The 27485-nt window shown below is 37.1% G+C and overlaps 1 protein-coding gene and 1 non-coding gene across 2 annotated transcripts; one reads left to right on the top strand and one right to left on the bottom strand.

The window, feature by feature from the left end:
* Positions 1 to 18475: 18475 nt before the first annotated feature.
* Positions 18476 to 18823, bottom strand: LOC109000824. The gene has a single exon (XM_018977842.1). The coding sequence runs from the start codon at positions 18821 to 18823 to the stop codon at positions 18476 to 18478; it is 348 nt and encodes a 115-aa protein (XP_018833387.1).
* Positions 18824 to 19876: 1053 nt separating this feature from the next.
* Positions 19877 to 19983, top strand: LOC118348101. Its single transcript, XR_004801247.1, has one exon. It is a non-coding gene; the product is annotated as a small nucleolar RNA R71 (small nucleolar RNA).
* Positions 19984 to 27485: the final 7502 nt, after the last annotated feature.

Here is a 27485-nt window from a genome sequence, read left to right as displayed (position 1 = left end):
TTTAGCTTTAATTAACCTAGAGGTGGAGGTTTCCAACAATAGTAATCCTTTGTCTTGGTGTTAGGAAAATACCTGATGTCTGTAAACAACCTCTATAATGATAGAGCATGTTCAATCACTTGTCTTGGTTCAATGCAATCTTTGTCACCATCTTGTTTCTTCTAAACCAAAAACCCCACGCGATTGAAAATAGTATAGTCAGGTCACCTGCTTTACCTTCTTCTTTCACTTTCATTGCTACATCCATTACATTCATATATCTTTTAATCTTTTCCATAATAGGCACATATCTATCCCAATAATCTCTAATTTTGGGACAATAGAATAATGCATATGGAAGATCTTCTAACCTTTCATTGCAGAAACAACATGTCCCTTTAGTAGTCACATTCTTCTTTTGCAGATTATGTTTAGAAAGTAGCCCTTCTTTGCAAGCTTTCGAAGCAAACACCTTTACTTTATCAGGGACTTTCCTCTTCCAAGGAGCCTTCCATAGAGCATGTTGTCTTCTAGCATTTGAACATGCACCTGAGCCGCTACTAAACTTCTCTTTGATTAATCTGTAAGCACTCCTAACACTGAATGTGCCATTCTTCTCATGTGTCCATGTCCACTTATTAGGCTGCTTTCTAGGACAAATCATGATTTTTAGAATTTCTACTGCTACATTTGGATTGAATAGAGCTCTTATCTTCTCCACATGCCACCATATTGTATTTATGTCAATAATGCTAGCCACTGTGTCTTCTCTATTCTTACCCCTTATGTCTACGCTATCCAGTTGTAAAGATTGATGGCCCGAGATACAATGGTCCCTCCAAAGTTTTGCAGTCTTGCCATTACCTATCATCCATCTACAACCATGAATTAGACACTTTTTGCTTTCCAAATTCCTCTCCATGTATATGAAGGATTATTTCCCAATCCAGCTTTCAAGAACTGACCATTTGGGAAATTATCTAGCCTTATAAATTATGTGCAGCACGGTACCCTCCTCTTGCAAAATCCTCCACTCTTGCTTGGCTAACAAGGCTAAGTTGAAAACTCTCTAGTCTTTATAGTCTAAGCCCCCTTTAAACTTAGGTTCACACATTTTCATACAACTAATCCAGTAAATCTTTCTTTCATTATTTTTTTGACCCCACCAAAATTTTGCCTTCATCGATTCCAATTCTGAACATAAAGTACCAGGTAGTAAAAAACAACTCATAGAGTATATCGGGATTGAGAGAGCTACTACCTTTATAAGAACTTCTTTCCCACCTTGAGATAGCATTTGTTCTTTCCAACTTGCAACTTTTGCCTAACTTTGTGTTTTATTTCTAAAAAAGCTTTAGATTTTGATCTACCTATAACAGGAGGTAAACCTAAATATTTCTCGTACTGTTGAGCACTATTGACTCCCCACAATTGCATTATTTCTTCTGGCACCTCAGATTTCACATTCCTACTAAAACCTATAGAGGTTTTATCCTTGTTTATTTTCTGACCTGAAGCCTTCTCATATTTATCCAACAATAATTGAACCTTTCTATTTTCCTCAAGATATGCTTTACAAAAAATAACACTGTCATCTACAAAAAACATATGATTTATGTGAGGGGCCCTTTTACAAATTTTTATGCCTGAGACTTCCTTATTCCTCTCAGGGGGAAACAGACCTAACACACAAGTTGATCATGTCAATTAGTTTCTCCTCAAACCCCATGGTACTCACGACTGTCTTTATAAAATATTACTCTACACGATCATAGGCTTCGCTCATATCTAACTTTCAAGACATATAACCTTTTTTCCCAACCTTCTTATGCTTCAAATAATGGATAAACTCATAGGCTACTAGTACATTATCAGTGATAAGACGTCCAAGAACAAATGCACTTTGAGAGCCCGAAATAATAGAAGGTGGTACATTCCTTTAGCCACTGCACCTTTGATCTCTGCCTCTACATGATCTCCTCTCTCTCTAGCCATTTTTGAACCTCATCTCTTGCAAAATTATGTTCTTCTCTTCTAACACAATTGGGGTCCCTGTCTTGTACCTACTTAAGTTTCTATTTGGCCTTGTGTAGTTGGTGTTGAACATTGCCAAAGCTTGTATGATTCCAAATTTCCAGCTTCTGACCACATTCTGAGATATAGCCATTACTTCTGCCATATTATTTCTACTAGTTCCATTTCTCCAGGTCTCTTTAATAATGTTATCACACATCTTTTCCCTAAAACGTTAGTTTTATTTTGATAAAAAAGGGAAAATAAGAATAAGAAAAAGAAAAAGAAAAAGAAAGAAAGAAGGGACCCAAGAGTACTACTGACTTACTTTTGCTTATTTATGTGTGTATGTGGACGCTGTTTCATGATTCTTATATAATTAGTACCCCATGGATAAGCTTCTCATAAGTTTGTATTTCTTTACTTTTGCTTTCACTTCCAAAGCTTTTTAACAAAATCTTGAGCTCTATTGCCTCCAACACGGCTCATTTTTCTTCCTCTTATCAACTTTTTTATGCGGCCAATTATTTAGTTTGCTGCTAAGCATATCATGTTTACCGCGTACAAAGACACAACTCATATGCAAAACAGTCACATATAAAGCCGCAAGCTTGGAATGACCCTTGTTTATGTTTCCTAGTTCACATATTCGCACACATATTACGCATAATTTGTTCAACAAATTGATTTTAAGTTGTCATGATCTGGTTTCAAATTATTCTTTCCAGCACGCAATGTTTCATCGATTTCGACCATGCCAACATATTTTAACGTGGATCATCTATATATAGTCCAACTGCATCGATATGTTGGCATATAAATATACGTACGCATAAAATACGCAAGTTTCTTTACGTATTGAGGTAGCCATGCTGGTTACATAAGAAAATGTCATCACTTGTCTTTTCAAAAAATGGTACGTTGTCATTTTAAATCCACATTAATTAATCATTCTTTCAAGCTGATAGAGGAATCTATAGTTGTCTTTCTCCTATTCCTATTCAAGGCATCTACACCTCTTTCAAGCAACTCCTTCTTAGGAGAAGAGGTTGGAGATGGGATCATCAGAGAGATTGAAGATGAGGTTGTCCACAGCGTTGGAGTTGTGAGAGAATGAGTCAGAGGTACGGCAAATGCCCTGGGGGAAGGATTATAAAGCAGAATAGGAAAAAAATGATTATTTTTCACCCTAGTACAAGGCCTTATATCCAGTTTGAGGATCTCTAGCTTGAAAACGATGGGAACTCAGGAAGGACTCAAGGCAGATCAATCATGGGGATTTCAAAGCAAACTAGGGGAAAACAGAAAATAAATCTTTGAATAGGTGCTTACCAGTGAAGCCAGCTTTGAACCAAAATGTAAAGGAACACAAACAAAGAGCTGAGAAGATGTGGATTTGAAAATCTTTTGAGAGGGAATTGAACAAAAATTGAGATCTAGAACCTTTAAGAGTAAAAATAGGAATGAATTTTCATGAGTATTGGGTTTCAAACATGTTGTGCTGAAAATATCTGCAAGTGCACAAAATCGTAACAAGTAGTAAAGTGTTTTAAAGAAAATGGATATCGAACCCATAGGGAATAACTATGCTATTGAGTATTGAAATTGACTAAATTAATTATTTGGAAAACTAAAATTTGAAGAATAGATTATGTAATACTCGGGCTCTAAGCCCAGTCTTCTTGAAGTCATCCCAGTTGCATGAAGCCTATAGCCCACGAGCACTTGATGCGAGACGGACGGCGTCGTTTGGGTGAGTCCCCCTTTCTGCTGTACTGTTTTTCTTCTCCACGGTTTCTTCCCACTGCACTGCATTTCCGCACATCGCTCAAACCGTGCGCACCAACCCATAATCCTAGCAGTTGATTTTCACCTCTTACCACACTCAAGAAACAGATTCGCACACTTCTGCAGGCATTTCAATCAATTCCTCTCATTTTTTTTCTTCTCCATCCCTTCACCGTGCGCTCGACTCAAGGTGTTTGAACTTCAAATTGTGTTTCCACTGCAGTTTTGTTCGGCTTCTTGAACAAAAATTGGTAACTTCTTCCCTCAATCCGGCGTCCCTCTCTTTCGTTTTATCTTTGTTTTTTTAATTTTTTTTTCTTCTTCCTCCTTCTTCCGGTTTTACTCGAACAGGCCTCTCTTCTATTTTGAGTTTTCCTCTGTTTTGATTACACACACACTCTGTTTTGCTTGTCGTACGCACACACTCAACTTATCAAGCCTTTCTTTGTGCAGGTCACTTTCTCATTCACTAGAGATTGCTTTGAAATTTTCTAAGCGTAGACTACGGTGGGTTGTGTTGGTTTGAAGTGGTTTGAAATTTTCGTGACTCTATTAGGTAAGTCACTTCTGAAGCATTTGGTAGAGTTTGGATATTATGGCTGATTGTGAAATGCAGTAATGTTGCTGAATTGTTTGTGGTGTTGGTAGGATTTTTGCACTACTGCAGTGACTTTTGGCAATCTGTTATAGTTATAAATTTATATTGTGTTGATGTTTTATATGTTGGATTGTGATGGAGTGTGATGGAATTTTTTAAGTCAAGGAGTATGATTTTTGGACGGCGTTGTGAGACTGTTTTGGTTGAGACTATTTGGTGTAATTTATGGATATTTTGAGCTGGTGGTATTGGATATTTTTTTATGCAAGTATTGAATTGTTGAATGACTAAAATAGTGATGCGGGCACTGAAATTTTTATTTGAAGGTTGGAGGTGAAGTTTGGTTTGGATTATGTTTTAATCATTGGAGTTGTTGTTGGTTTTGGAAGTAATTATGGTTGGTTCGACGTTAATAAAAGGTGGCTGTTTTGGGTTTTAAATGCGAATTGTTTGAAGAGAGTTATTGAGTTGTGAAGGGACTGTTTTGATTTATTACTCAATAAATAGTAGCTTACTAGATTGGTTTCTAAATATTGGGTATATGTTTTGTTTAGGTGGTGTTACTACTAGAATTTCGACTCAAGGTGTTGATATTATGAGGAAGTTAGGTATGCGGGGTTCATATACTAGCTTTGCATAAAAAAAATAAAATGAGGTTGACTTTGAAAATAAGCATATTTGGTTTTGAAAAGAAATGATCTGAAAACAAACTCAGATGTTTATTCTGCATATGCATAAATTCAATATAAGAGAAAGTGTTTTTCTGTCATGACTGGTGTAGACATGAGCTAGTTTTGTGCACTTTGTTTCTGAACTATGCAAAAGAGCGAATATGAAAATCTAAAAGTTTTGTTATGAGTCAATGAAAATATTTTGATTCTGTTTAGTTCGAACATGTGAAGTGATCTAAAGTTATTAAGTATTTTGTTTTGATATGATGAGTCATCTGAAAATCTTGGCATGAAGTTCTGATTCTGTATATGATTGTAATCTGATTCTGATGATATATGTTCTGTTTCTGTTAAGGTCCAGCCACGGGTATAATGGTGGTTTATAACCCTACCACGGGGGTGAAACATGGTATAAGGCCCAGCCACGGGTATAATGGTGGTTTATAACCCTACCACGGGGGTGAAACATGAAATATGGCCCAGCCACGGGTATAATGGTGGTTTATAACCCTACCACGGGGGTTAAACATGGTATTGTCCCGATGTGATGCTAAGAGATGATATGATTATAATGTTTCAGTTTGGAACTGCCAACGGATTTTCTTTTTGGGAATAAGTTTTTTTTTCTGAAAATTTCGCTCTAATGTTTTTGTACCAAGTTTTGTTATTGCTTTTTGGAAGTAAAACAGGTTGTGCTATAATCTGAAGAAAATGTTTTGTTATGCTTATCAAATGTTATAAATGCTCATGTTTACATGCTAGTATATGCTCTCTGCTTGCTGAGTTGTTGATAACTCTCCTATTTAATCTTCATAATATTTCAGATGACATTGATAGTTCAGCTGAGGATCAGTATTAGAGTTTATGGAGAAGATTAGCAGTGAATTGTTGTTGGGTATCTCTTGGTATTAGTGTTGATGTTGGATGTTATTTATATTTTTCTTAAGTTTGCTTCAATGGATTTAGACGGTTTATGGAGACTTATGTCAATGTTAACTTATTTCTGGTTTGTTATTTGAGACATAAAGAAGAGATGATATTTTATTTGGGTTGTTGGATTGAAAATTGGATAAATGAGTTTATATGGTTTATTAATTTGAAAAATTAACGTTTGATTTGAAGTTTGGGAAATATATATTCTTGAATTTGGACCCTCGAGGACGGGGCGTTACAGATTATCTAAATTAAACTCAAGAAAATAGCATTAAAATTAATATTTTAAAGATAATAAGAATAGATCTAGAGCGTTTGATTTCATCTAGCAAATCCCACACAATTTATTCTTTCTTGTTATAAAATCTCAATTATCCTAAGTTAATAATAAAAATCTCTTAACTATTCAATATTTTCACTCAAACAATATTAAAAATATCTCTAAATAATAACTTCATATCTCTATGTGAATTTAATTAATTGGAGACTCATAAAGTTTTTTGAATTTTTCTTAAAAATCACACTAATCGCAGTAAAGTATCTCTACTTTCACTCAACTAATGTTGTTTAATCCTAGAGCTTTAATCACAAATCACCTCTTTGTCTCATTGCAATTCAATAGATCGAACAATAATTATTTAGAAAATTGCAAGCATTAAGAAGAAGGAATAAACACTCAATCATGAAAATATTGAAAATAAAATAACCTAGAATATAAATTGTGTGCTCAATATTAGACTACATCAAAGCTCTATAAAATAAAATTATTTCATAATGAAATTGAAAAGAAAAGCAATAAAACTAGTGTTCTTCGTTGGAGTCGGTTGATGAAGCATGCGACTCTCGCTTCTGCTCTCCCAGATCTACCTCTTCGAAAGAAACTTAAAGAATAAACTCTGGAATATTTTTACTCTCAAACTCAAAATCTCACCCCTCTCTATTCATCCCACAAGGCGGGATTAAATAGATGTCAAAATTCAAATCCAAAAATAAGATAAATGTGGCTGCAATCTAGCCTAAAGATATGAAAAATAGTTTATAAGGATAAAAGTTAACATAAAAAAAATTATCCTAAGAATAACGGAATTATCTAAAATGGAAGATTCAGTAATAAGCGGCTTGATTTACAGAGTTCGGGAGGATTTGGTGGTCAGCTGATTGATTGCGGAACTTGAAAAGGTCCCAACTGGTAGATGCCGTGTATGTTGAATATAATTGGTCTCCTCGTCTACCGAGAGGAAAGACTCCCCACCGGGATTGATCAGATGAAACAAAGTTTGCTTAGGTGGCATGATCTCACACCTTGATTCCTTCAAATCCAACAAATGTTCCTCATGGTGCCAAGTGTCTAATATTATTCACTAAGTATGGCTAAGATCTTGCCAAGTGTCCAAATAAAATTTCTCTAATCTAATTTGGACATTTCACACTGTGATTTTGAAACACTGCAATTGGTGCGCTTATCGAGATTACTATTCACTCCGAAAAAGTGAATCATAAACTTAACACTAAAAATTCCTAAATATTCATATTAACCTACAGTGAAAATCGTTTACCAAAATTTAACCTCGAAGTGTCCCTAAAAATAATTTCACAATTTCCAACAGACGTTTCGTCCGGAATTATGAAAATTGGATATTGCGCCATAAAATTTTAAATAATCCACTGAATCTAATGGCGTGGACAAAAATACATTCTGATACTTCTAACCACCTCAAATAAATAAAACTTATATTTCTAGCACCATAGTGAGTGATAACACTGACTATGTTGATAGACTAAAACCTATGCGATTGGTCGATTCGTAAAAACTTATGGGGTTTTCACGAGATTCCTAAAGTCAATAGAAATTGCACCAATGAATTTCTAGCGGGCTGTTACATCCGCCCCTCCTAAAAAAAGATTTCATCCTCGAAATCGACGTAAGTACAAACATAAAATACGCTCAAAAGAAGAAGTTGCTTACCAACTTATTGCCCATCACTGGATGCCTCATCAGTCCCGAGGGGCAGGTCTCGTTCTTCTTGAGGTAACGCCTTCTTCTCGTAGTCAATACTATTCTTATCTATAACCATCACATGGTTATACAAAATAACTATCACTATAACATTAGGGTATAACAATCCCAAAGATTACTGCCTAAACTTAATGACTTCTAGACTGGCCTTCTAGGATACTGAATCCTTGCTTAAAAGAAATCACCATTCTCTTCACTATTGAAAGAATTATCCACAATGTGTATATATATCTACCATTCTTAACTCTCTCTCTCTCTCAAATCATATCAATTTGTACTAGAATCCTTCCACAAGGTAGGTCAAGTCGTACCAGCATACTCTCTAAATCTAAAATTTCAAGTATTCATGTAGTTCATTTTGGAAGAATTTAATCCATACACAACTGAATTCACATTCTCTATTTCCTCAAGGAATTATATCTGCCTAGGACTAGCTTACTCCTTCATAATCACCACGAATCGTTCCTCCTCCTAAGTGGTACCTTGATAAACAATCAGCTATTAACCTCAACTCAAGAGTTTCTCTCTTATGATTAACATAGCTCTTCTATCCATCATGAGCTGCCTCTTATTTTGACTCTAATCCAAAGAATTTGATCCTACTGTTCACGTAAATCCTTAAGACAAGATTTTACTCCCCATATAAATGTCTCCAATATAAGGGTAATCTAGGTTTCCACAAACACGGTGCTTCGCCAGAAACCATTTATTCGCGAATGGATAAAACTATTATCATAAGTGAATCCTACTAAAGCCAAAGCTTCTCTCACACACTGTACTCTTCCAAACACAATTTTCATTGTAACCTTAGAATCAAAACAAACTCCAAATACGTGGGATACTAATTCATCAACGTTGAATATCCTTCCTCGTACTACTAAAAGGTATTACATATCTACCCTGGTATGAATAGAAATACTCCTAATGAGAAATGTTACTCTTACCACCTGGCAACAATTCAAAGTACGAACTGAACTCTCGTGCAATACCACAATCACTAAAAATAGGGTCTCGCTTGAATCAAACTGCGTACAAGTTATAAACCTCAATGATTTACCTTACCCAAAGTATCAATAATGCAATAGTACCATCAATTGCAATCTAATCAACCTTAAATAAGCTTAACAATATAGAGGTCTTAGAAAAATACCAGTGACGCGCCAACTCCTTTAGTTCCTAGGGCGTCAGCATCTGTGTCTCTAGAAGTACTTGCATACACTTGAGCTAGTATTGGAGGTCATGACTTTGGTTTGGAATCTCCGAAAGGAATAGTTCCATTTCTCCGGACTCTTTTGGGACAATTTCTGATCAAGTGGTCAGGTTGGCCACATCTAAAACATAGTCCTAAGGTAAGTTTGCACTTGCCTCCATGGTTCTTTCCTGGCATCCCACATATTGGGTACGTGGTCAGTATTGAGCTTCCAGTCTCGATGCCTTTTCCCTTCTCTGATCCAGTAGACATCTTCTTCATTTCTAGATTTTCTTCAGTAGCATACAATGAACTTCTCTTTCATTCGGTATGATCTGGATCGCTAGACCTCTCTGCTCAGCCTTTGCTATCGCGGCCACGTTTACTAACTCTTGGTAATTCTTTATTCTTAGGCAAGCTACTTGGCTACGGATCCATGGCTGAAGTCCAGCTTGAAACTTTCGTGCCTGCATCCTTTGAGTAGAAATTAAGTGTGGTGCAAACCTTCCAAACACCATAAACTTAGCGACGTACTGCTCTACGGTCCAACTGCCTTGAGTTAAAGTTGTGAACTCTTGCGCCTTTAGCTGTTTGATAGAATCTTGGAAGAATCCGTTGTCAACTCTTCCTTAAATGTCTCCCAAGACAATGCATCCAAACTTCCTAGTTCCCTAACTAGAAGCTGCCTTTGTGTATCCCACCATATTCCAGCTTTTCCTTAGAATAGGTATACAACATATAGAACCTTCTGGTCCTCAGTACATCCACAGATCTCGTATGTCCTTTCGAGATCCATAATCCATTTCTCGGCTTTTAGTGGCTCTTCATTACCAGAAAAGTTTGGATAATGATGGATCAAGAACTTCTCACACAGACAATTCCTGACTTCGGGTCTGGGTACATGTGCTTGCTGATGTTGCTGTTGTTTAAACATGTCAGTCAGCAAACGTACGGCTTCAGTTAATCCTCCATCCATTGGGGGATTTTGATTATCCTAATTTGTGACTCCCTCGGGGTTTTGAGGTATCCTACCTCGAGTCATGTCACTTCCTAAATCACACGAGTACACATGTTACAATCACATACTATCTCTTGTACTTCAAGAAATTCAAGCCTAATGAAGACTAAAATTCCAAGCCTAATATTTGGTGCATTTCCTAAGGATATGTGGATTTAAACCCAGAGACGTATTGCTCTGATACCACCCTATGATGAAGCCCCCAAATTCCGCTTGGGATCGGACGGACATTTGAAGCGTCGAGACATGCAACACAAGGTTACCTGCCCCCGTTCATGACATATAAGATGCAATATTCCTAACATGCATCTAGTATTATGCAATATTTGCAGCGGATAATTTTTATCTTTAGCAATACTATGCACTAAACCGAAATATCCCAAATACTTAAACATACTTCATACATAATGACGTACTAAACAACTGAGATCACAACACTAGTCCAAACTGGTTGTGATCAAAAAAAGAGTGTTGGAGATTGAACTCCACAAATACAAGTAGTAATCTGAGGTAACTACTGTACCACCATCTACGTCACACCATTGTTTAGTCGATCATTTCCAGTTGGTCGATTCTCGATTCTCCTTCAGATCCTGTAACAAAATCTACCATTCGAGGGGAATGGTAGTTGGGACTACCACAGTGAGATTTGATTACAAATCTCTGCAAGTTAACATGAAACTTCCACACAGGTTAATGATGCATGCATGGCAGTAAAAACATGAATGCATAATCAAATCATAAGTAATCATAGAATAACTTGACATACAACATAACATAACTGGCATAACTTAAACTGAAACTGAAGCTTAGCATGAACCTGACTTGAAACATAATATGGACTTCAAACATAGCATGAACGTGAACTTGAAATATAACATGGACTTGAAACATAACATGAACGTGAACATGCATAATTTGAACATGAACTTGAGCATGACATAACATAAATGTGAACTTGGAACATAACGTAAACGTGAACATAACATAACATGAACTTGGAACATATTCTTGTCTCATGAGATTACCATGATTGCATGAACGTAAACTTGAACATAACATAAAGTGAAACATGACTTAAATTTGGAATCTTATTCAATAGACTTAATCATTAAAGTGACCATATGGGTGCTACACAGGTCCCCTTGAGCCGTGTGTCCCTGCCGATTACCGCATCACATCACAAGTTTCTATACCAGCTGTGAGTGCGTTAATACGTACTCCACAGTTGTTGTGGCCCCACGTATTCTACGTATCATAATTGCTGTGTCTTACGTAGTGTACGCTCCACAGTTGTTGTGGCCCCATGACTTATTTGTTTGTGCCACACTTGCTGTGAACACACGTAACATAATGTGTGGCACCATTGGCGTTAGTGCCTGGCACGCTCCGGTGACCAGCTAATTAGGCCCCATTCGCAACCTGTTGACTGTACTTCGTCAACCCAGGGAATTTCACACCTATTTAGACACTCCAGCGTGAACAAAGGAGTTCCACTAGGATATTACCCCATCCTAGCGCTTAGGGTCGTGATTGACATGAATGACTTAACTGGAAGACATGACATTTCGTAACGTGACGTAACATGAATGTGACATAAAAGACAGAAATCTTGACGTAGCGTAACGTGACATGAACGTAAGACGACAAACATGACATACTTTGAAACATAAATGTAACAGACAACAACATTTCATAACATGGCATACATGTAACAGGCAATATTTCGTAACATAGCATACCATAAAAGATTTAAACTTTCTCAAAACAGAAACTGTTTTTCCTCTTCCAGTTTCTAAGTTTCTAGACCTAAGAAAATATTTCACCAAAACTTTTAATCATGCAACAAATCCTCAACCAATAATCATATACACATGTTAACAATACTCCATAAAAATTTCGGACCAAGATCTACTCATTAGCTTGGTCAAAAACTCAAAAATATGACATACTCTCTAGTTTATCGCCCAGAATGACCTTTCTGGGGTCTAAACAACTTTTGACCGATCAAATGATCTCCAACTGGAATTAATAAGGTATCCACGTAAACTAGACTCCAAAATAAAGAACTTTCATGAAGGAAACTTTGCGAGAACACACTTACAAAAGCTTCGAAACAGACGTTGAAAAGAGGTACGAAAAACTGTCCGAGAGTGTCTTCTGTGTTCTATTAAGGAAAAGTGTAAAGGAGAGCTGTTTTTCGTGGGAAGTGGACTGGAGAGCTTCTTACACAAGCTATGTAAAGTGATAGGACTGAAGGAATGGTTGAGTGTTGGCCTTTTCTTCTCATAAAAATCAGACCAAAATCTTTTCTTAAGGTGGAGTGTGAGAGTGAAAGAGTGAGGTGGCCCTTTAGCTTTGTATTTGAAGAACCTTCTAGGCCCTTTTTGTAAAGATCTGGCCAGCCAAGTGGGGGTACAAAACTTAGCCACGAAGCAATCCTATGGTGACCAAATTCGTGGGCCTTAATGGGCCTAAACCGAATGGGCCCAAATTTTGGGGTTTAAAGAGGGTTTGGGTTGCTAACAAGCCCAAATCCAATATCACTTGGCCCAATCAATTTTTCAAAGTTAACAAGGTTGGATAATGATGTTCTAACACAAATTTGAAGGATTAATAGCATGTGGAAGTGATTTAATCAAGTGATTAAACACAATGCTAGAAATCGGATTAGAAAAGGTTTAGAGGCCAACTTTAGGGTTTTGGGGAAACTGTTTAGGGTTCCAATTTCAACAATATTTTTGGGCTTTCCATTGGATTTCCACCATTTAGGATTTCACTAGGATTGAAATCCTCTTTGGTCTGGCACAATTTGATTGATCAGATGAAACAAAGTTTGCTTAGGTGGCATGATCTCACACCTTGATTCCTTCAAATCCAACAAACGTTCCTCATGGTGCCAAGTGTCTAATATTATACACTAAGTATGGCTAAGATCTTGCCAAGTGTCCAAATAAAATTTCTCTAATCTAATTTAGACATTCCACACTGTGATTTTGAAACACTGCAATTGGTGCGCTTATCGAGATTACTATTCACTCTGAAAAAGTGAATCATAAACTTAACACTAAAAATTCCTAAATATTCATATTAACCTACAGTGAAAATTGTTTACGAAAATTTAACCTCGAAGTGCCCCTAAAAATAATTTCATAATTTCCAACAAACGTTTCGTCCGGAATTATAAAAATATGATATTGCGCAATAAAATTCTAAATAATTCACTGAATCTAATGGCGTGAACCATAATGCATTTTGACACTTCTAACCACCTCAAATAAATAAAACTTATATTTCTAGCACCATAGTGAGTGATAATACTGACTATGTTGATAGACTAAAACCTATGCGATTGGTCGATTCGTAAAAACTTATGAGGTTTTTACGAGATTCCTAAAGTCAATAGAAATTCCACCAATGAATTTCTAGCGGGCTGTTACAATAGGAATTATCCAGCTGAAGTAAAGAGAAAGACCGAACCACCTAAGGGAAAAGATGAGGGAACTAGCAACAAACCCAAGGTAGAATCCCAACCTTCACGGAATAGAGATATCAAATGTTTTAAGTGTTTGGGTTTAGGGCACATTGTTTCTCAATGTCCAAATAGGAGGGTGATGATTATGCATGACAATGGGGAGGTGATGACTGAGAGTCAGGATGATAGTGATGAGGTGCCTGAGTTGGATGATGCTAGTGATGATGATGGAGTGGTATACCCTGTGACAGGTGAGTCTCTTGTTGCCAAGCGTGCTCTTAATGTACACATTAAGGTGGATGATGCAGAGCAACAGAGAGAAAATATTTTCCATACTAGATGCCATGTCAACAATAAGGTATGTAGTATGATCATTGATGGAGGGAGTTGTACTAATGTGGCAAGCACTACTTTGGTTGAGAAATTGAATTTACCAACCTTAAAACACTCTAGACCATACAAATTGCAGTGGTTGAATGATTGTGGAGAGGTTAGGGTGGATAAACAAGTGTTAGTTACTTTTTCTATTGGGAAGTATCAGGATGAGATGCTTTGTGATGTTGTGCCTATGCATGCGGGCCATATTTTGTTGGGGAGGTCGTGGCAGTATGGTAGGAGAGTGACACATGATGGGTTCAAGAACATGTACAGCTTTGAAAAGGAGGGCAAAACAATTAAGCTTGCTCCTTTAACTCCAAGCCAGGTCTATGAGGACCAACTGAAATTGAAAAGTGAGGTTGCTCAAAAAAAAAAGAGTGAAAATGAGAGTGATCAGAAGAGAAAGAGTGAAAATGAGAGTGATCAAAAAAGGAAGAGTGAAAAAGAGATTGAGCAAAAAAGAAAGAGTGAGAGTGAAAATGAGCATAAAAGAAAGAGTGAAAAAGAAAGTAGAGAGGTGGCTGAGAGTAAAGAAAAAAGAGTGGAGCCACGAGAGAAAAAAGAAAGAGAGTCTTCTGAGAGAAAAGGAAAGGCAAAAGTGAGTTTCTATGCAAGAGAGAGTGAGGTTAAGAGGGCTTTCTTCGCAGATCGCCCTATGATTTTTCTTGTCTATAAAGAGTCTTATCTTACTCTTGATGAAACTAACCAGTCTCTTCTTAGTTTGGCTGTTTTTTTATTGCAGGAGTTTGAGGATGTATTCCCGGAAGAGATGCCAAATGAGTTGCCACCCATTAGAGGCATTGAGCACCAGATTGATTTTGTGCCCGGGGCTGCTATTCCAAACTGACCAGCCTATAGGAGTAATCCAGAGGAGACAAACGAGCTTCAGAGGCAAGTTGGGGATTTGATGAGCAAGGGGTCTGTGAGGGAGAGAATGAGTCCTTGTGCAATACCAGTGCTACTAGTGCCAAAGAAGGATGGGACATGGAGGATGTGCATTGATTGCAGGGCGGTCAACAATATCAAGGTAAAGTATCGCCATCCCATTCCTAGATTGGATGATATGCTTGATGAATTGCATGGCTCATGTATTTTCAGTAAAATTGATCTTAAAAGTGGGTACCATCAAATTAGAATGAAAGAGGGTGATGAATGGAAAACTGCGTTTAAGACTAGGTATGAGTTTTATGAATGGTTGGTTATGCCATTTCGACTTACAAATGCGCCCAGTACTTTCATGAGATTAATGAACCATGTTCTACGTGCATTCATAGGCAAGTTTGTGGTTGTGTATTTTGTTGATATCTTAGTGTACAACAAGAACTTAAATAAACATATTGAGCATTTGAGATATGTGTTTGATGTGTTGAGATGTGAAAAGTTGTATGCTAATTTTCAAGAAATGTGCCTTTTGCATGGAAAAAGTTATTTTTCTTGGTTATGTTGTTAGTACAAAGGGTATTGAGGTGGATGAAGAGAAAGTCAAGGCCATCAAGGAGTGGCCAAAGCCAAAAAGCATCACTGAGGTAATTAAAAAGAATGTTGGGTTTCATTGGGGGGCTAATCAAGAGAATGCTTTTGCCACTATTAAAGAAAGATTGTGCTCTGCACCTGTGTTAGCATTACCTGATTTTAACAAAGCTTTTGAGATTGAATGTGATGCCTCAGGAATAGGGATTTGAGCCGTTTTGATGTAGGATAGGCGGCCCATAGCCTTCTTCAGTGAAAAGTTAAGTGGGGCATCCCTGAAGTACCCTACTTATGATAAAGAGCTTTACGCTCTTGTTCGTGCGTTAGAGACTTGGAATTTGTGATCCACACCGATCATGAATCATTGAAGCATCTCAAGGGTCAAGGTAAGTTGAATAAAAGGCATACTAGATGGATAGAATACATTGAGACCTTTCCCTATGTCATCCGTTACAAGCAAGGTAAGGAGAACATTATTGCTGATGCTCTATCCCGGAGTTTGGATGGATAAAAGAATGCGGAGTTGGTGAAGTCACTTCATGAGAGGGTACGGCTTCAAATTGCCCAAAATAATGAAAGGGTTGCTTCCCAAGCCAATAAAGGACGAAGGCGTGTCATCTTTGAACCAGGAGATTGGGTTTGGGTCCACACGCGCAAAGAAAGATTCCCAGCCCATAGAAGGACTAAGTTGCATCCTCGAGGAGATGGACCTTTCCAAATTCTTGAGAAAATTAATGACAATGCATATAAAGTGGATCTTCCAGGTGAGTATAAAGTTTCTGCAACTTTCAATGTTTCTGATCTTTCTCCTTTAGATGTAGGTGAAGATTCGAGGTCGAATCCTTTTGAGGAGAGGGGGAATGATAGGAACCAAGGTGGGCCTACTCTTAAAAATCCTTTGCAAGTTCCAGATGGGCCAATTACAAGATCAAGGGCCAAGAAGATCAAGGAAGCAATGCAAGGATTGGTGCAATCCACTTGGGATGAAGCCAACAAGAGCCCAACACTGAAGATGGGTCTGAAACAAGAAGAACCAGCTTTGATCCACTTTATTCAAGCTGTGGAAGACATGACTTAGAGATACGGCCTATTGTTATTGGAGGCTTCCAATTTGGTTAAATGATTTATTTTATTAGTTTAGAATAAGTGGGCTTGAAGATGCTTGGCTCACATATCTTATTTCTTATGAACTATGTTTTTGGGAAGGTCTTGTATTTTGGCCAAGGGCTTATTTGGAAAGTTACATTTTCAGAACTAGGGTTTCATCAATTTATTGTAGGGGTTACTGTAGCCGCGCGTACTGTAGCCGGTACTGTTCATCAAGGGTAATTTTGGGTAAAAGGGGCTTTATTTTGGCTAGGGTTTTGATTAGATTTAGGTTTAAAAACTCTTTGTAGCCTCATTTGAGAGATTAGATAATATTGAATTTTATTTGTGAGTTGAGTTTTCTCCTCTTGTTCTTGATTGAACTCTTGAACTTATCAAAGGTAAATCACAACCTTTGTGGCGTTCCTCCTTTGTAATCTAGGTTCTTGAGACGGGTTCTTCAACGGGTCTAAATTTTAATATAATTTAGGTTCTTGAAACAGGTTCTCATCGGGTCTAGATTCTCCATCCTTGACTTGATTTTTGGCTTTCTTGGAGATTTTCAAATTGATTGTGGGTTCAAGGGAATTCATTCCCACGGGTTCATATTATTTTCTTGTTGGCCACACAGTAGACAAGTTGACTTTTCACACCCCTTAACTTATAATTTTGATAATATGGCTATAATTAACTTTACTTGTAGACCTTCTACCTCTCTTGCCTTTCATGCTCTTGTGAATATGTAATTTTGTGTAAAATTAGTTCTCTTGAAAGGTAAAGAAATCAATGTTTAACCTCAAATAGGGTAGGGAATATGAGATTTACAAGAAAGAAAAATATAATTCAATAAATCTCAAAAGGGGTGGCTAGAGATAACGATCATAAACAGGTAAGCTTGAAAGGCTCAATCGGTCCAAAGAATACCTTAATAATTTTCACAGTAATATTCTATCCAGGATTTCACCTCGAGTGTAATCAAACAAGTTCTAGAGTAAGTCAAGACCATACAAATTCACAAAATTGACATACAATTTCTCTAGGTATGCAAATCGATTAATGATCAGTATAAGCAGTCATTGAACATAAAAGATATCAAATTAAGCAAGATCAAGTAAAGAATTAACAACTAGACTTAAGCAATGAGAATTTTTCCTAAAAATTAAAATCAATTTCAATTATATTCTTATCATAGGCTTTTTATTCATCAAACCATACCATTTTTATCATCATCATCAACATTATTATTATTATTTTATATAATTTTTTTTCTAAAATAAAAGAATTTTCTTTCCCCCAAACTTAAATATCACATTGTCCTCAATGAGAAAAAAAAGAAGAAAAACTAAAGCAAAGAATGAGAGAAGGTAAGATATACTCCCCTAATTCTTTTCCTGTTCTTCCAATTGAATATTTTCCTTGAAGGTGCAGCCCTGTATCCCTTGGAGATCTTTCCTGCCTCTTCATTCCTTAAATTTGGGGGAAGCGGTTTGAGTTCATGTTTGGGTGGTTCCTTAATTGGAGATGCTGGCCGAAATGAGTTTAGCTTTTCCACTTTCGGTTTTTTTGAAAGAGGAAAAGATGGTGTAGCTTCCAAATATCTCTCACACTCCCTAACCTCTTCATCTTCGGATTCAATAGACATAGAGTGAGTAAGACATACCTCAAGTGTTAGCTTTCAAAATTCAGCTCCATAAGTTTTGTCGGCCATGACAACGTCTCGGTTGCTTATTTGAAAACAAGAATTTACCTCGGAAGGGAATTCCATAGATTTATGTCAAAAGTGACCTACTACTCACCGACCCTCAAAATGAGTTTTCCTTACTGGACATCAATTAAGGTTCTCTCCATCACAAGGAAAGGTCAGCCGAGTATCAAAGGGATCTCCTTGTCCTCCTCCATATCGAGTACAATGAAGTCGGTCGGGAACATGAACTTATCCATTTTCACCAATACGTGCTCAATGAGTCCTCTCGGGTATTTAATAGATCTGTCCGCCAACTGTAGAGAGATGGTGGTCGGCTTTGCTTCTCCAAGACCTAGTTTCCTAAAAACAGAGAGAGGCATTAGATTAATGCTTGCCCCTAAATCACATAAAACTTTATCAAAATATGAATTTCCTATAGTGTAAGGGATCGTGAAACTCTTCGGATCTTTCAACTTAGGCTGCAACTTCTTTTGTAAAATTGCACTGCTCTCATTGTTCCGCATTACAGTCTCATGCTCCTCCGACTTCTACTTGTTTGATAATTTATCTTTCAAAATTTTTGAAAATTTAGGCCTTTTCTCAAAAGCTTCAATGAAAGGAATACTACTATGCAATTGCTTAAATATACTTTGAAATTTCGAGAACTGATTATCAATCTTATTTTTTCTTAATCTCTTCGGAAAAGGAATTGGTGGATCATAAATTGAAGGAGAATAAGTTTCAGATATAAGCTCCTTGGATTTCTTGAGTTTTGCAACCCCTTTTATTCTCTTTAGTCATTTCAGCTTTCTGGTTGGTCACATCCCGCTCTGTTTCTTTCACCTCGTACTCGGTTTCCTTCTTCTTTGCATCTCGTTCAGTATTTACTGTATGTGGCTGGTCATATGTCCGCCCATTTCTCAATGTTATGGCTTTGACATGTTCCTTCGGATTGGTTACAGTGTTGCTCAGTAATGTCCCTATTGTCCTCTCGGTAAGCATGTTTGAGAGCTGACCGATTTGTACCTCAAGATTGTTGATTGAAGCCGAGTTGTTTTGGATCAGCATAAACATATCCTCAAGTGTCGGTTTCTTCTCTCGCTGTGGAAACTATTGAGGTGGTCTAACTGGCACTTGGTTATTGCTCCATGAAAAGTTAGGGTGATTTTCCATCCAGGATTGAACGTGTTTGAATAAGGATTGTTTTGATGTTGAAAATTGGACACATAATGGGCTTGTTCATAACTCGGTTGGGCAAAATGATTCTCCACTTGACAATCTACACTTGAATGATTTCATGCGCAATGTTCATTTTAGCTTGTTTTGTTGTTTGGATAGATTTGCCAGCTGGGCCACAATTGCGGACATAGAGTCAAGCTCAACGATGCTGGCCGCTTTCTTTGGCATTGCTCTCTCTGCGGCCCATTGGTAGTTGTTAGACACTAACTCTTCCAAAAGCTCAAAATTGGGCTTCATGGGTCTTACTCATTAATGCTTATCCTACGGCTGCATCAACTATAGATCAATTTGTGGGTCCTAAACCATTGTAGAATGTCTGTACTTGAAGCCAGGCTGGGAGGTTATGATGTGGACACTTGCGCAATAAATTATTGTATCTCTCCCATGTCTCATATCATGATTCACCCCCAAATTAGGTGAATGTAGTGATATCATTCCTTAACTTCGCTGTATTGGTCGGAGGAAATGTTTTGCTAAGAATTTTTGTGTCAACTCCTTCCAGGTAGTGATGATGCCAGGCGGCAAAGAATTCAACCAAGCTTTTGCTTTTTTCCTAAGTGAGAAAGGAAAAAATCTCAATCGAATCGCATCATCTGTCACTCCATTGTGTTTAAAAGTATCACAAATTTGTAGGAAATTTGCAATAGAGATATTAGGATCCTCTTGTGACAACCCCCTAAACTGGACAGTTTGTTGAATCGTTTGAATGATGGTCGGCTTGATCTTGAAGTTATTGGCTTGTATAGTTGGCTACCTTGTACTAGATGTCGCCTCATTGACGGAGGGCATAGCATATCTCTTAATGCCTTGTGCTCCTGGTCGGCCATATTAAATTTAAATGTGGCGACCTCTTTCTTTTTCTCTTTATTGATCCGACATAAGGTTCTTTCAATTTCAGGATCGAGAAGTGTATGCTCTAATAAATTAGATTGGGGCATACACTTCTAATTCCTGAAAAGCAAAACCAAACTGAGATCTACTTTAAACCAATAAAATAAAACCCAAAGTAGTAAAAATCTAGCTAATATCAACATCAATAACAAATAACTATTCCCCAGCAACGGCGCCAAAACTCGTTGTGCTGAAAATATCTGCAAGTGCACAGAATTGTAACAAGTAGTAAAGTGTTTTAAAGAAAACGGATATCAAACCCACAGGGAATAATTATGGAAATATTGAAAATAAAATAACTTAGAATATAAATTGTATGTTCAATGCTGGACTACATCAAAGTTCTAGAAAATAAAATTAGTTCATAATAAAATTTAAAAGAAAAACAATAAAACTAATGTTCTTAATTGGAATCGGTTGATGAAGCATGCGGCTCTCGTCTCTGCTCCCCCAGGTCCGCCTCCTTGAAGGAAACTTAAAAAAGAATAAACATTGTAATATTTTACTCTTAAGCTCAGACTCTCTCCTCTATCTATTCATCCCACAAGACGGGATTAAATAGATGTCTAAATTGAAATCCGAAAATAAGATAAATGTGGCTACAATCTAACCTAAAGATCTGGAAAATAGTTTCTAAAGATAAAAGTTAACATAAAAAAAATTATCTCAAGAATAATGAAATTATCTAAACTGGAAGATTCAGTAATAAACGGAGGATTTGGTGGTCAGCAGATTGATTGCAAAACTCAGAAGGATCCCACTGGGTAGATGCCGTGTGCTCTGAATATAATTGGTCTCCTCGCCTACCGAGAGGATAGACTCCCAAATGGGATGATAGAATCCTCTCGCCAACCAACCAAGCGGTAAACCTGCTCGCTTTTTCAAGTTGTTGCCCACGATGTTGTTTAGGTTGGTCGCTTAAGTTAGTCATTTAGACTGGTTGCCTAATCTAGTCGCACGGAGCATTGCACCAAGTCTTATCGCCCAGAAGGTAAAATATCTCGCTTATCGTCTAACTCTTGTCGCCAATTCTGGTCGCGCCTTCTTGTCGCACGTCTCCTCGCCTAAATCTCATCGGCTCTCTTAAGATCTCGTTACCTTTCATCAGTCTGGATCCGTAGCCTCCTCTTTTGTACCAAAATGCTCTCATTTCGCATTAAATATTATCATTCCTTCAAATCCAAGAAAATAAAGAAAAATATATAGAAATAAAATAAAATCAATATAATTAAATGAAAACTGACACTTTTCATAAATAAAATAGTGATAAAAATCATATAAAAATAACACTTATCAAAACGTTGAAGGATAAAATAAAGAGAAACAGCTATATAACAACATCAGCACGTAACCAATACCACGTAAAAGAGTGAGTACTGGTAGCATCACTCGTATATTAATGCATTCCCGCGATAGATTTAATTAAATGCCAATGGAGATGGCTACTACTATAATTAACTCTAATTTTTTTTTTTATAAAAAACAAACATTTCATTAATAGAATAGAGATTACAGACATTTATCAAGCCAAATAGCTTGAGTGATAAAGTCTGGAAAACAATCAAACCACATTGTGATACTCTCAACATTCCAGGTGTAACAGGCAAGCTTGTGAGCTACCCCATTTCCTTCTCTATAAACATGTTGTATTTGGCATTCAGTATATAAAGCATGAAGCTTCCTGATTTCAAGAACCAGATCCTCAAGCAAAGCTGCAACCTCATGTTTGGCATTCACCACTTGCACAGCCATTAAACAATCTTATTCCACCACTAATATGGAAATTCCCAGACCTGCACAGAGTTGCAAAGCTCGAAAAATAGCTAAAAGTTCAACAGCTTCCACATTAATCCCTTCCTCTTCAACTTTAGTAGCTGCGCATATAACTTCACCCTTATCATTTCGTTACACCAAACCAACACCAGCTTAGTGAATATTCCCAAAGATAGCACCATCAACATTAACTTTTAACCACTCTGTGGGAGGTGGCTTCCATTCATAGAAACTTCGGATCATAGGCTGTGGTATCAGCTGAATTTCCTTAAAAGAATCAAGCACCGATAATGCATTATTAATAACCTGCTGGACCACAACAGATCTCTGTTCATGCACCATCTAGTTCCTCCTCCACCAAAAAGTCCAAGCTAGACAAAACATTAAAGCTTACTCCCCCCCTTCCTTACCTTGCTCCACAACCTTCATCACAACCTACATAACAGGCACCAAAGAATTGCAACTGGCACCAAAGAATTCCAATTGGGAAAAATAGACTGACAAAAGAAAATTGCATCTGCAAGATTTTTGATCCCTCTCCTACAAAAACAGCAAGAAACATCAATTAAGACATGTCTCTTATACAAGTTAAATTTTGAAGGTAAACCCTCTTTGCATGCCCGCCAAGCGAAAATCTTGATTTTGTGTGGGACTTTCTGATGGGAAAATGTTGGGAACCAAGATAGGCCTAGTCTTAAAGATCATTTGCAACTTCCAAATGGGCTAAGAAGATCAAGGAGACAATGCAAGGATTGATGCAATCCACTTGGGACAAGTTTAGCAAGAGCCCAACATTCAAGATGGCGTTTGAAAGATGAAGATCTAGTTTTAATTCATTTGATTAGCTACGGAAGAGGGCAATGACAAGACTTAAAGGCTTTGAGCTCTTGAAGGATTTCAACTTATTTAATTCATTTAAAGAACTTATGTTATTAGTTTAGAATAATTGAGTTTATTATGGGAAGCACTTAAGGGGCCTATGCAAGGGAATGTTGGGAAAGTTATTATTTTATTGAACTAGGGTTAGGGTTACTGTAGCCGAGTTACTGTAGCGCGGCACTGTTCATCCAGGGACATTTTTGGAAGATGGGGGTTTATTTTGGCTAGGGTTTCATTAGGTTTTGCTTTCAATACTCTATGTAGCCTCATTCTAATCAGTTTATGAAGTTTATGAAATTTGATGAATTTATTCATTGTGAGTTGAGTTTTTACTCCTCTTGTTCTTAATTGAACTTTTGAACTTATTAAAGGTAAATCACAACCTTTGTGGCATTCCTCCTTTGTAATCTGGGTTCTTGAGACGGGTTCTTCAATGGGTCTAGATTTTAATATAATCTAGGTTTTTGAAACAAGTTCTCATCGGGTCTAGATTCTCCATCCATAGACTTGATTTTGGCTTGCTTGGGAAGTTTTCAAATTGACTGTGGGTTCAAGGGATTCCGTTCTCGCGGGTTCATATCATTTGGTATTCAAAGCAAGGTTTCCAATTAGGTCTGACTCTATCTTTAAATTCTAGCATTCTTAAATTTAATTCTAGGGCTTCATTGTTCTAGGGTTGCCAAAAAAAAAAAATAGAAACAAAAAGTAGGCTTGCGAAATTCTTAGGGTTTAGGGTTTGGCTGAAATTTGCATCTCCTAGGGTTTCAAAATTCTAGGATTTCTACATCTCTAAGTTTTTCCACTGCTTGGAGTGTCGTTTCATTGATTATCTTCTATTTCATTGTCAATTCTTCTGTGCTTGAATTTAATTGCTTGATTTTCACAATTGAGTATTGCTGTTTGTGATTTAATTAAAGAAAAGAACAGAAAAGAAAAGAAAATTCAAAAAAAAGAAAAAGAGAGAGAAGAAGAAGAAGAAAAGAAAATGTAGCATATTCAAAGGTTGCTACATAGTTACAAAAATGAGAAAGAAAGAAATTTGTTGATTGAACCTTATCATCAAAGGAGCTGCTGTATACATCACTAAAGTTGGTATCTTATCTTATTGTTACTATTTCATCCGTATAACTTTCTTGATTCTCGTGTCATTTTTATTCCTTCCATGTTTCTCTTATTCTTGTTTCCTGGATCTAATTACTAGTTGGGATAATTACTCTTTCCCTCGTATAAATTCCTTGAGTCTCGTGTCATTTGTTTCATTCCTTCTTTCTTTGATCTATATTACTGGTTGGAATAATACAAGGTTGTATTTTCTTGATTTTAGTTCAACTAGTTCTGAAAGAACTTGAGCGGGAAAACTATTGAGGTAAAAGGCAAGAGAGTGTGAGACTATTATCGGGAAAAAGCCACTAAGAGTGAAACACGAGTAGAGTGCCATTATTCGAGTGTAAACACGTAAGGGAGTGTGTGAGGTTTCCCACTAACATTCTTTTTGTGCAGCATATTATGATATCTTATAGAAGTGACTCATCACCAAAAGGTGTGGCAGATAACTCATCCTTTGTGTTGCAAGCCATGCAACAACAGTTTGAGCGGTTGAACTTGGTGTTGGGTGAAGTGAGGGATAGTATGGATAATCAAGAAGCAATGATTAGAAATCTGCAAGGTGAGAGAGATAGGAGGCGACGTGAGCCTATTGAGAATGGGTATAAGAATGGAGAGTTTGGTGAGGATGAGGAAGGCTTAACATTTGAAGTTGGATTGGTTGGACATAGAGGATTTAGGCATGGAAGAGGCCTTAGGGCAAACTCAGGGGGTCGAGATAGAGTAGATAAGAACCTTGGAAGCATCAAAATGAAAATTCCATCATTCCAAGGTAGAACTGACCCTGAAGTTTATTTAGAGTGGGAGAAAAGAATAGAGTTGGTGTTTGATTGTCATAATTACTCTGAGGAGAAGAAGGTGAAGTTGGCTATAATTGAGTTCACTGATTATGCGATTATTTGGTGGGATCAATTAGTATCTAATAGGAGGAGGAATTTTGAGAGGCCTGTAGAAACATGGAGAGAGTTGAAAGTTATCATGAGGCGGAGATTTGTACCTAGCCACTACTATAGAGACCTCTACCAAAAATTACAAAATCTTACACAGGAGTCTAGGAGTGTAGAGGATTACCATAAGGAGATGGAGGTGGCTATGATTCGGGCTAATGTAGTGGAGGATCAGGAGGCCACAATGACAAGATTTTTGAGTGGGTTGAATAGGGAGATTGCCAATGTAGTTGAGTTGCAACATTATAAGGAGGTAGAGGATATGGTGCACATGGCTATGAAGGTGGAGAGGCGGCTAAACGGAAAGGGTACATCAAAGTATACTTTGGTTTCTAGTACTCCTTGGAAACCAAAGCGGGACAAAAAAGATCAAGTTGTAACAAAGGGCAAGACCGAACCACCAAAGTGAAATGATTTGGGAGAGGCTGAAACCTCAAGAAAAAGAGAGAATGAGTTGAAAAACAATTGTGAGGCCGAGAGTTCAAAAAAAGATGAGAGTGAAAGAAAAACAGAGAGTGAAAAGAACAAAGAAAGTGAGAGGAAAAAAGAGAATGAGGCCAGAACATCAAAAGAAAGGGAGAGAGAAAAAGAAAATATAGAGGTGGTTAAGAGTCAAGAAAAAATAGTGGAGCGACAAGATGAAAAAGAAAGAGAGGTTGTAGAGAAAAACAGAAAGACAAAAGTGAGTTTTTATGCTAAGGCAAGCTTTTATACTAATGAATTTAATGACTCTTTGTCTTGTGTTGTTGTTTCTTTGTTGCAGGCATATAAGGTCATGATTCCTAGCGGTGTGTTTTGTGGGAGTATTGTTTGCCATTCATTGAGTTTACATATGATTGGAGTGTTTATGCCACTACTAAATTTTCACCAATTGAAATTGTTTAGAGACTTAATCAATTTCCTCCTTTAGATTTAAAGCCTTCACTAGTTGATGATATGGGTAGCTTGGATGGACTATTCCAAATTCTTGAACAAATTAATGAAAATGCATATCTAATGGATCTTTCAGGTAAGTATCTTGTTTCTACTCTTTTCAATATTACTAACCATTTTCCCTTTGATCCAGGTGGAGATTCGAGGTCGAATCCTTTGAGGAGAGGGGAATGATGGGAACCAAGATGAGCCTAGTCTTAAAGATCATTTGCAACTTCCAAATGGGCTAAGAAGATCAAGGAGACAATGCAAGGATTGATGCAATCCACTTGGGACAAGTTTAGCAAGAGCCCAACATTCAAGATGGCGCTTGAAGGATGAAGATCTAGTTTTAATTCATTTGATTAGCTACGGAAGAGGGCAACGACAAGACTTAAAGGCTTTGAGCTCTTGAAGGGTTTCAACTTATTTAATTCATTTAAAGAACTTATGTTATTAGTTTAGAATAATTGAGTTTATTATGGGAAGCACTTAAGGGGCCTATGCAAGGGCATGTTGGGAAAGTTATTATTTTATTGAACTAGGGTTAGGGTTACTGTAGCCAAGTTACTGTAGCGCGGCACTGTAGCCGCGGCACTGTTCATCCAGGGGCACTTTTGGAAGATGAGGGTTTATTTTGGCTAGGGTTTCATTAGGTTTTGCTTTCAATACTCTATGTAGCCTCATTCTAATCAGTTAATGAAGTTTATGAAATTTGATGAATTTATTCATTGTGAGTTGAGTTTTTACTCCTCTTGTTCTTAATTGAATTTTTGAACTTATCAAAGGTAAATCACAACCTTTGTGGCGTTCCTCCTTTGTAATCTGGGTTCTTGAGACGAGTTCTTCAATGGGTCTAGATTTTAATATAATTTAGGTTCTTGAAACAATTTCTCATCGGGTCTAGATTCTCCATCCATAGACTTGATTTTGGCTTTGTTGGGAAGTTTTCAAATTGACTGTGGGTTCAAGGGATTCCGTTCCTGCGGGTTCATATCACTTTCATTTTCCACAGAGCCTTCCATAATTAACTCTGTTTTGGTCATTCTTCCCAACTCTTATACCCTCTTATATAAGAGGGTATATTTGCTTTTGAGAAATAGGAGATTTTTACTCAAATTATGATGCAATAATTTATTTTGTGAAATTAAAAAGTTTAATATCATCAATTATCAAATTTTATAAAAGAAATAAAATTTTTCTTGGTATAAAATGGAAGGTTATGAACTGAAATTACATATATACATATATATATTTTTAAAAAAGAGTCAAGATTCACCTGTCCATGAGTGACCCCGTCCCAAATTTTATTAATAAACCCTCACTTGTGACAGAGGAAAACCATGGTTACAGACCGGCACCTTGGGTTACAAGATAAGCAAGAATGTTCCTAAACCAGGTGTCAAAATTACTGGAAGCCTCTAACCAAATGAAAACAACA

Source organism: Juglans regia, chromosome 3 (genome assembly GCF_001411555.2).
Source record: "Juglans regia cultivar Chandler chromosome 3, Walnut 2.0, whole genome shotgun sequence".
NCBI lineage: Eukaryota > Viridiplantae > Streptophyta > Magnoliopsida > Fagales > Juglandaceae > Juglans > Juglans regia.
The sequence above is the reverse complement of the archived record's forward strand: the minus strand, read 5'-3'. Positions and strand labels throughout refer to the sequence as shown.

Excerpts from the sequence above, each read along its gene's own strand:
- LOC109000824 (XM_018977842.1), bottom strand. The coding sequence starts at position 18,823 with ATGCGGAACAATGAGAGCAGTGCAATTTTACAAAAGAAGTTGCAGCCT.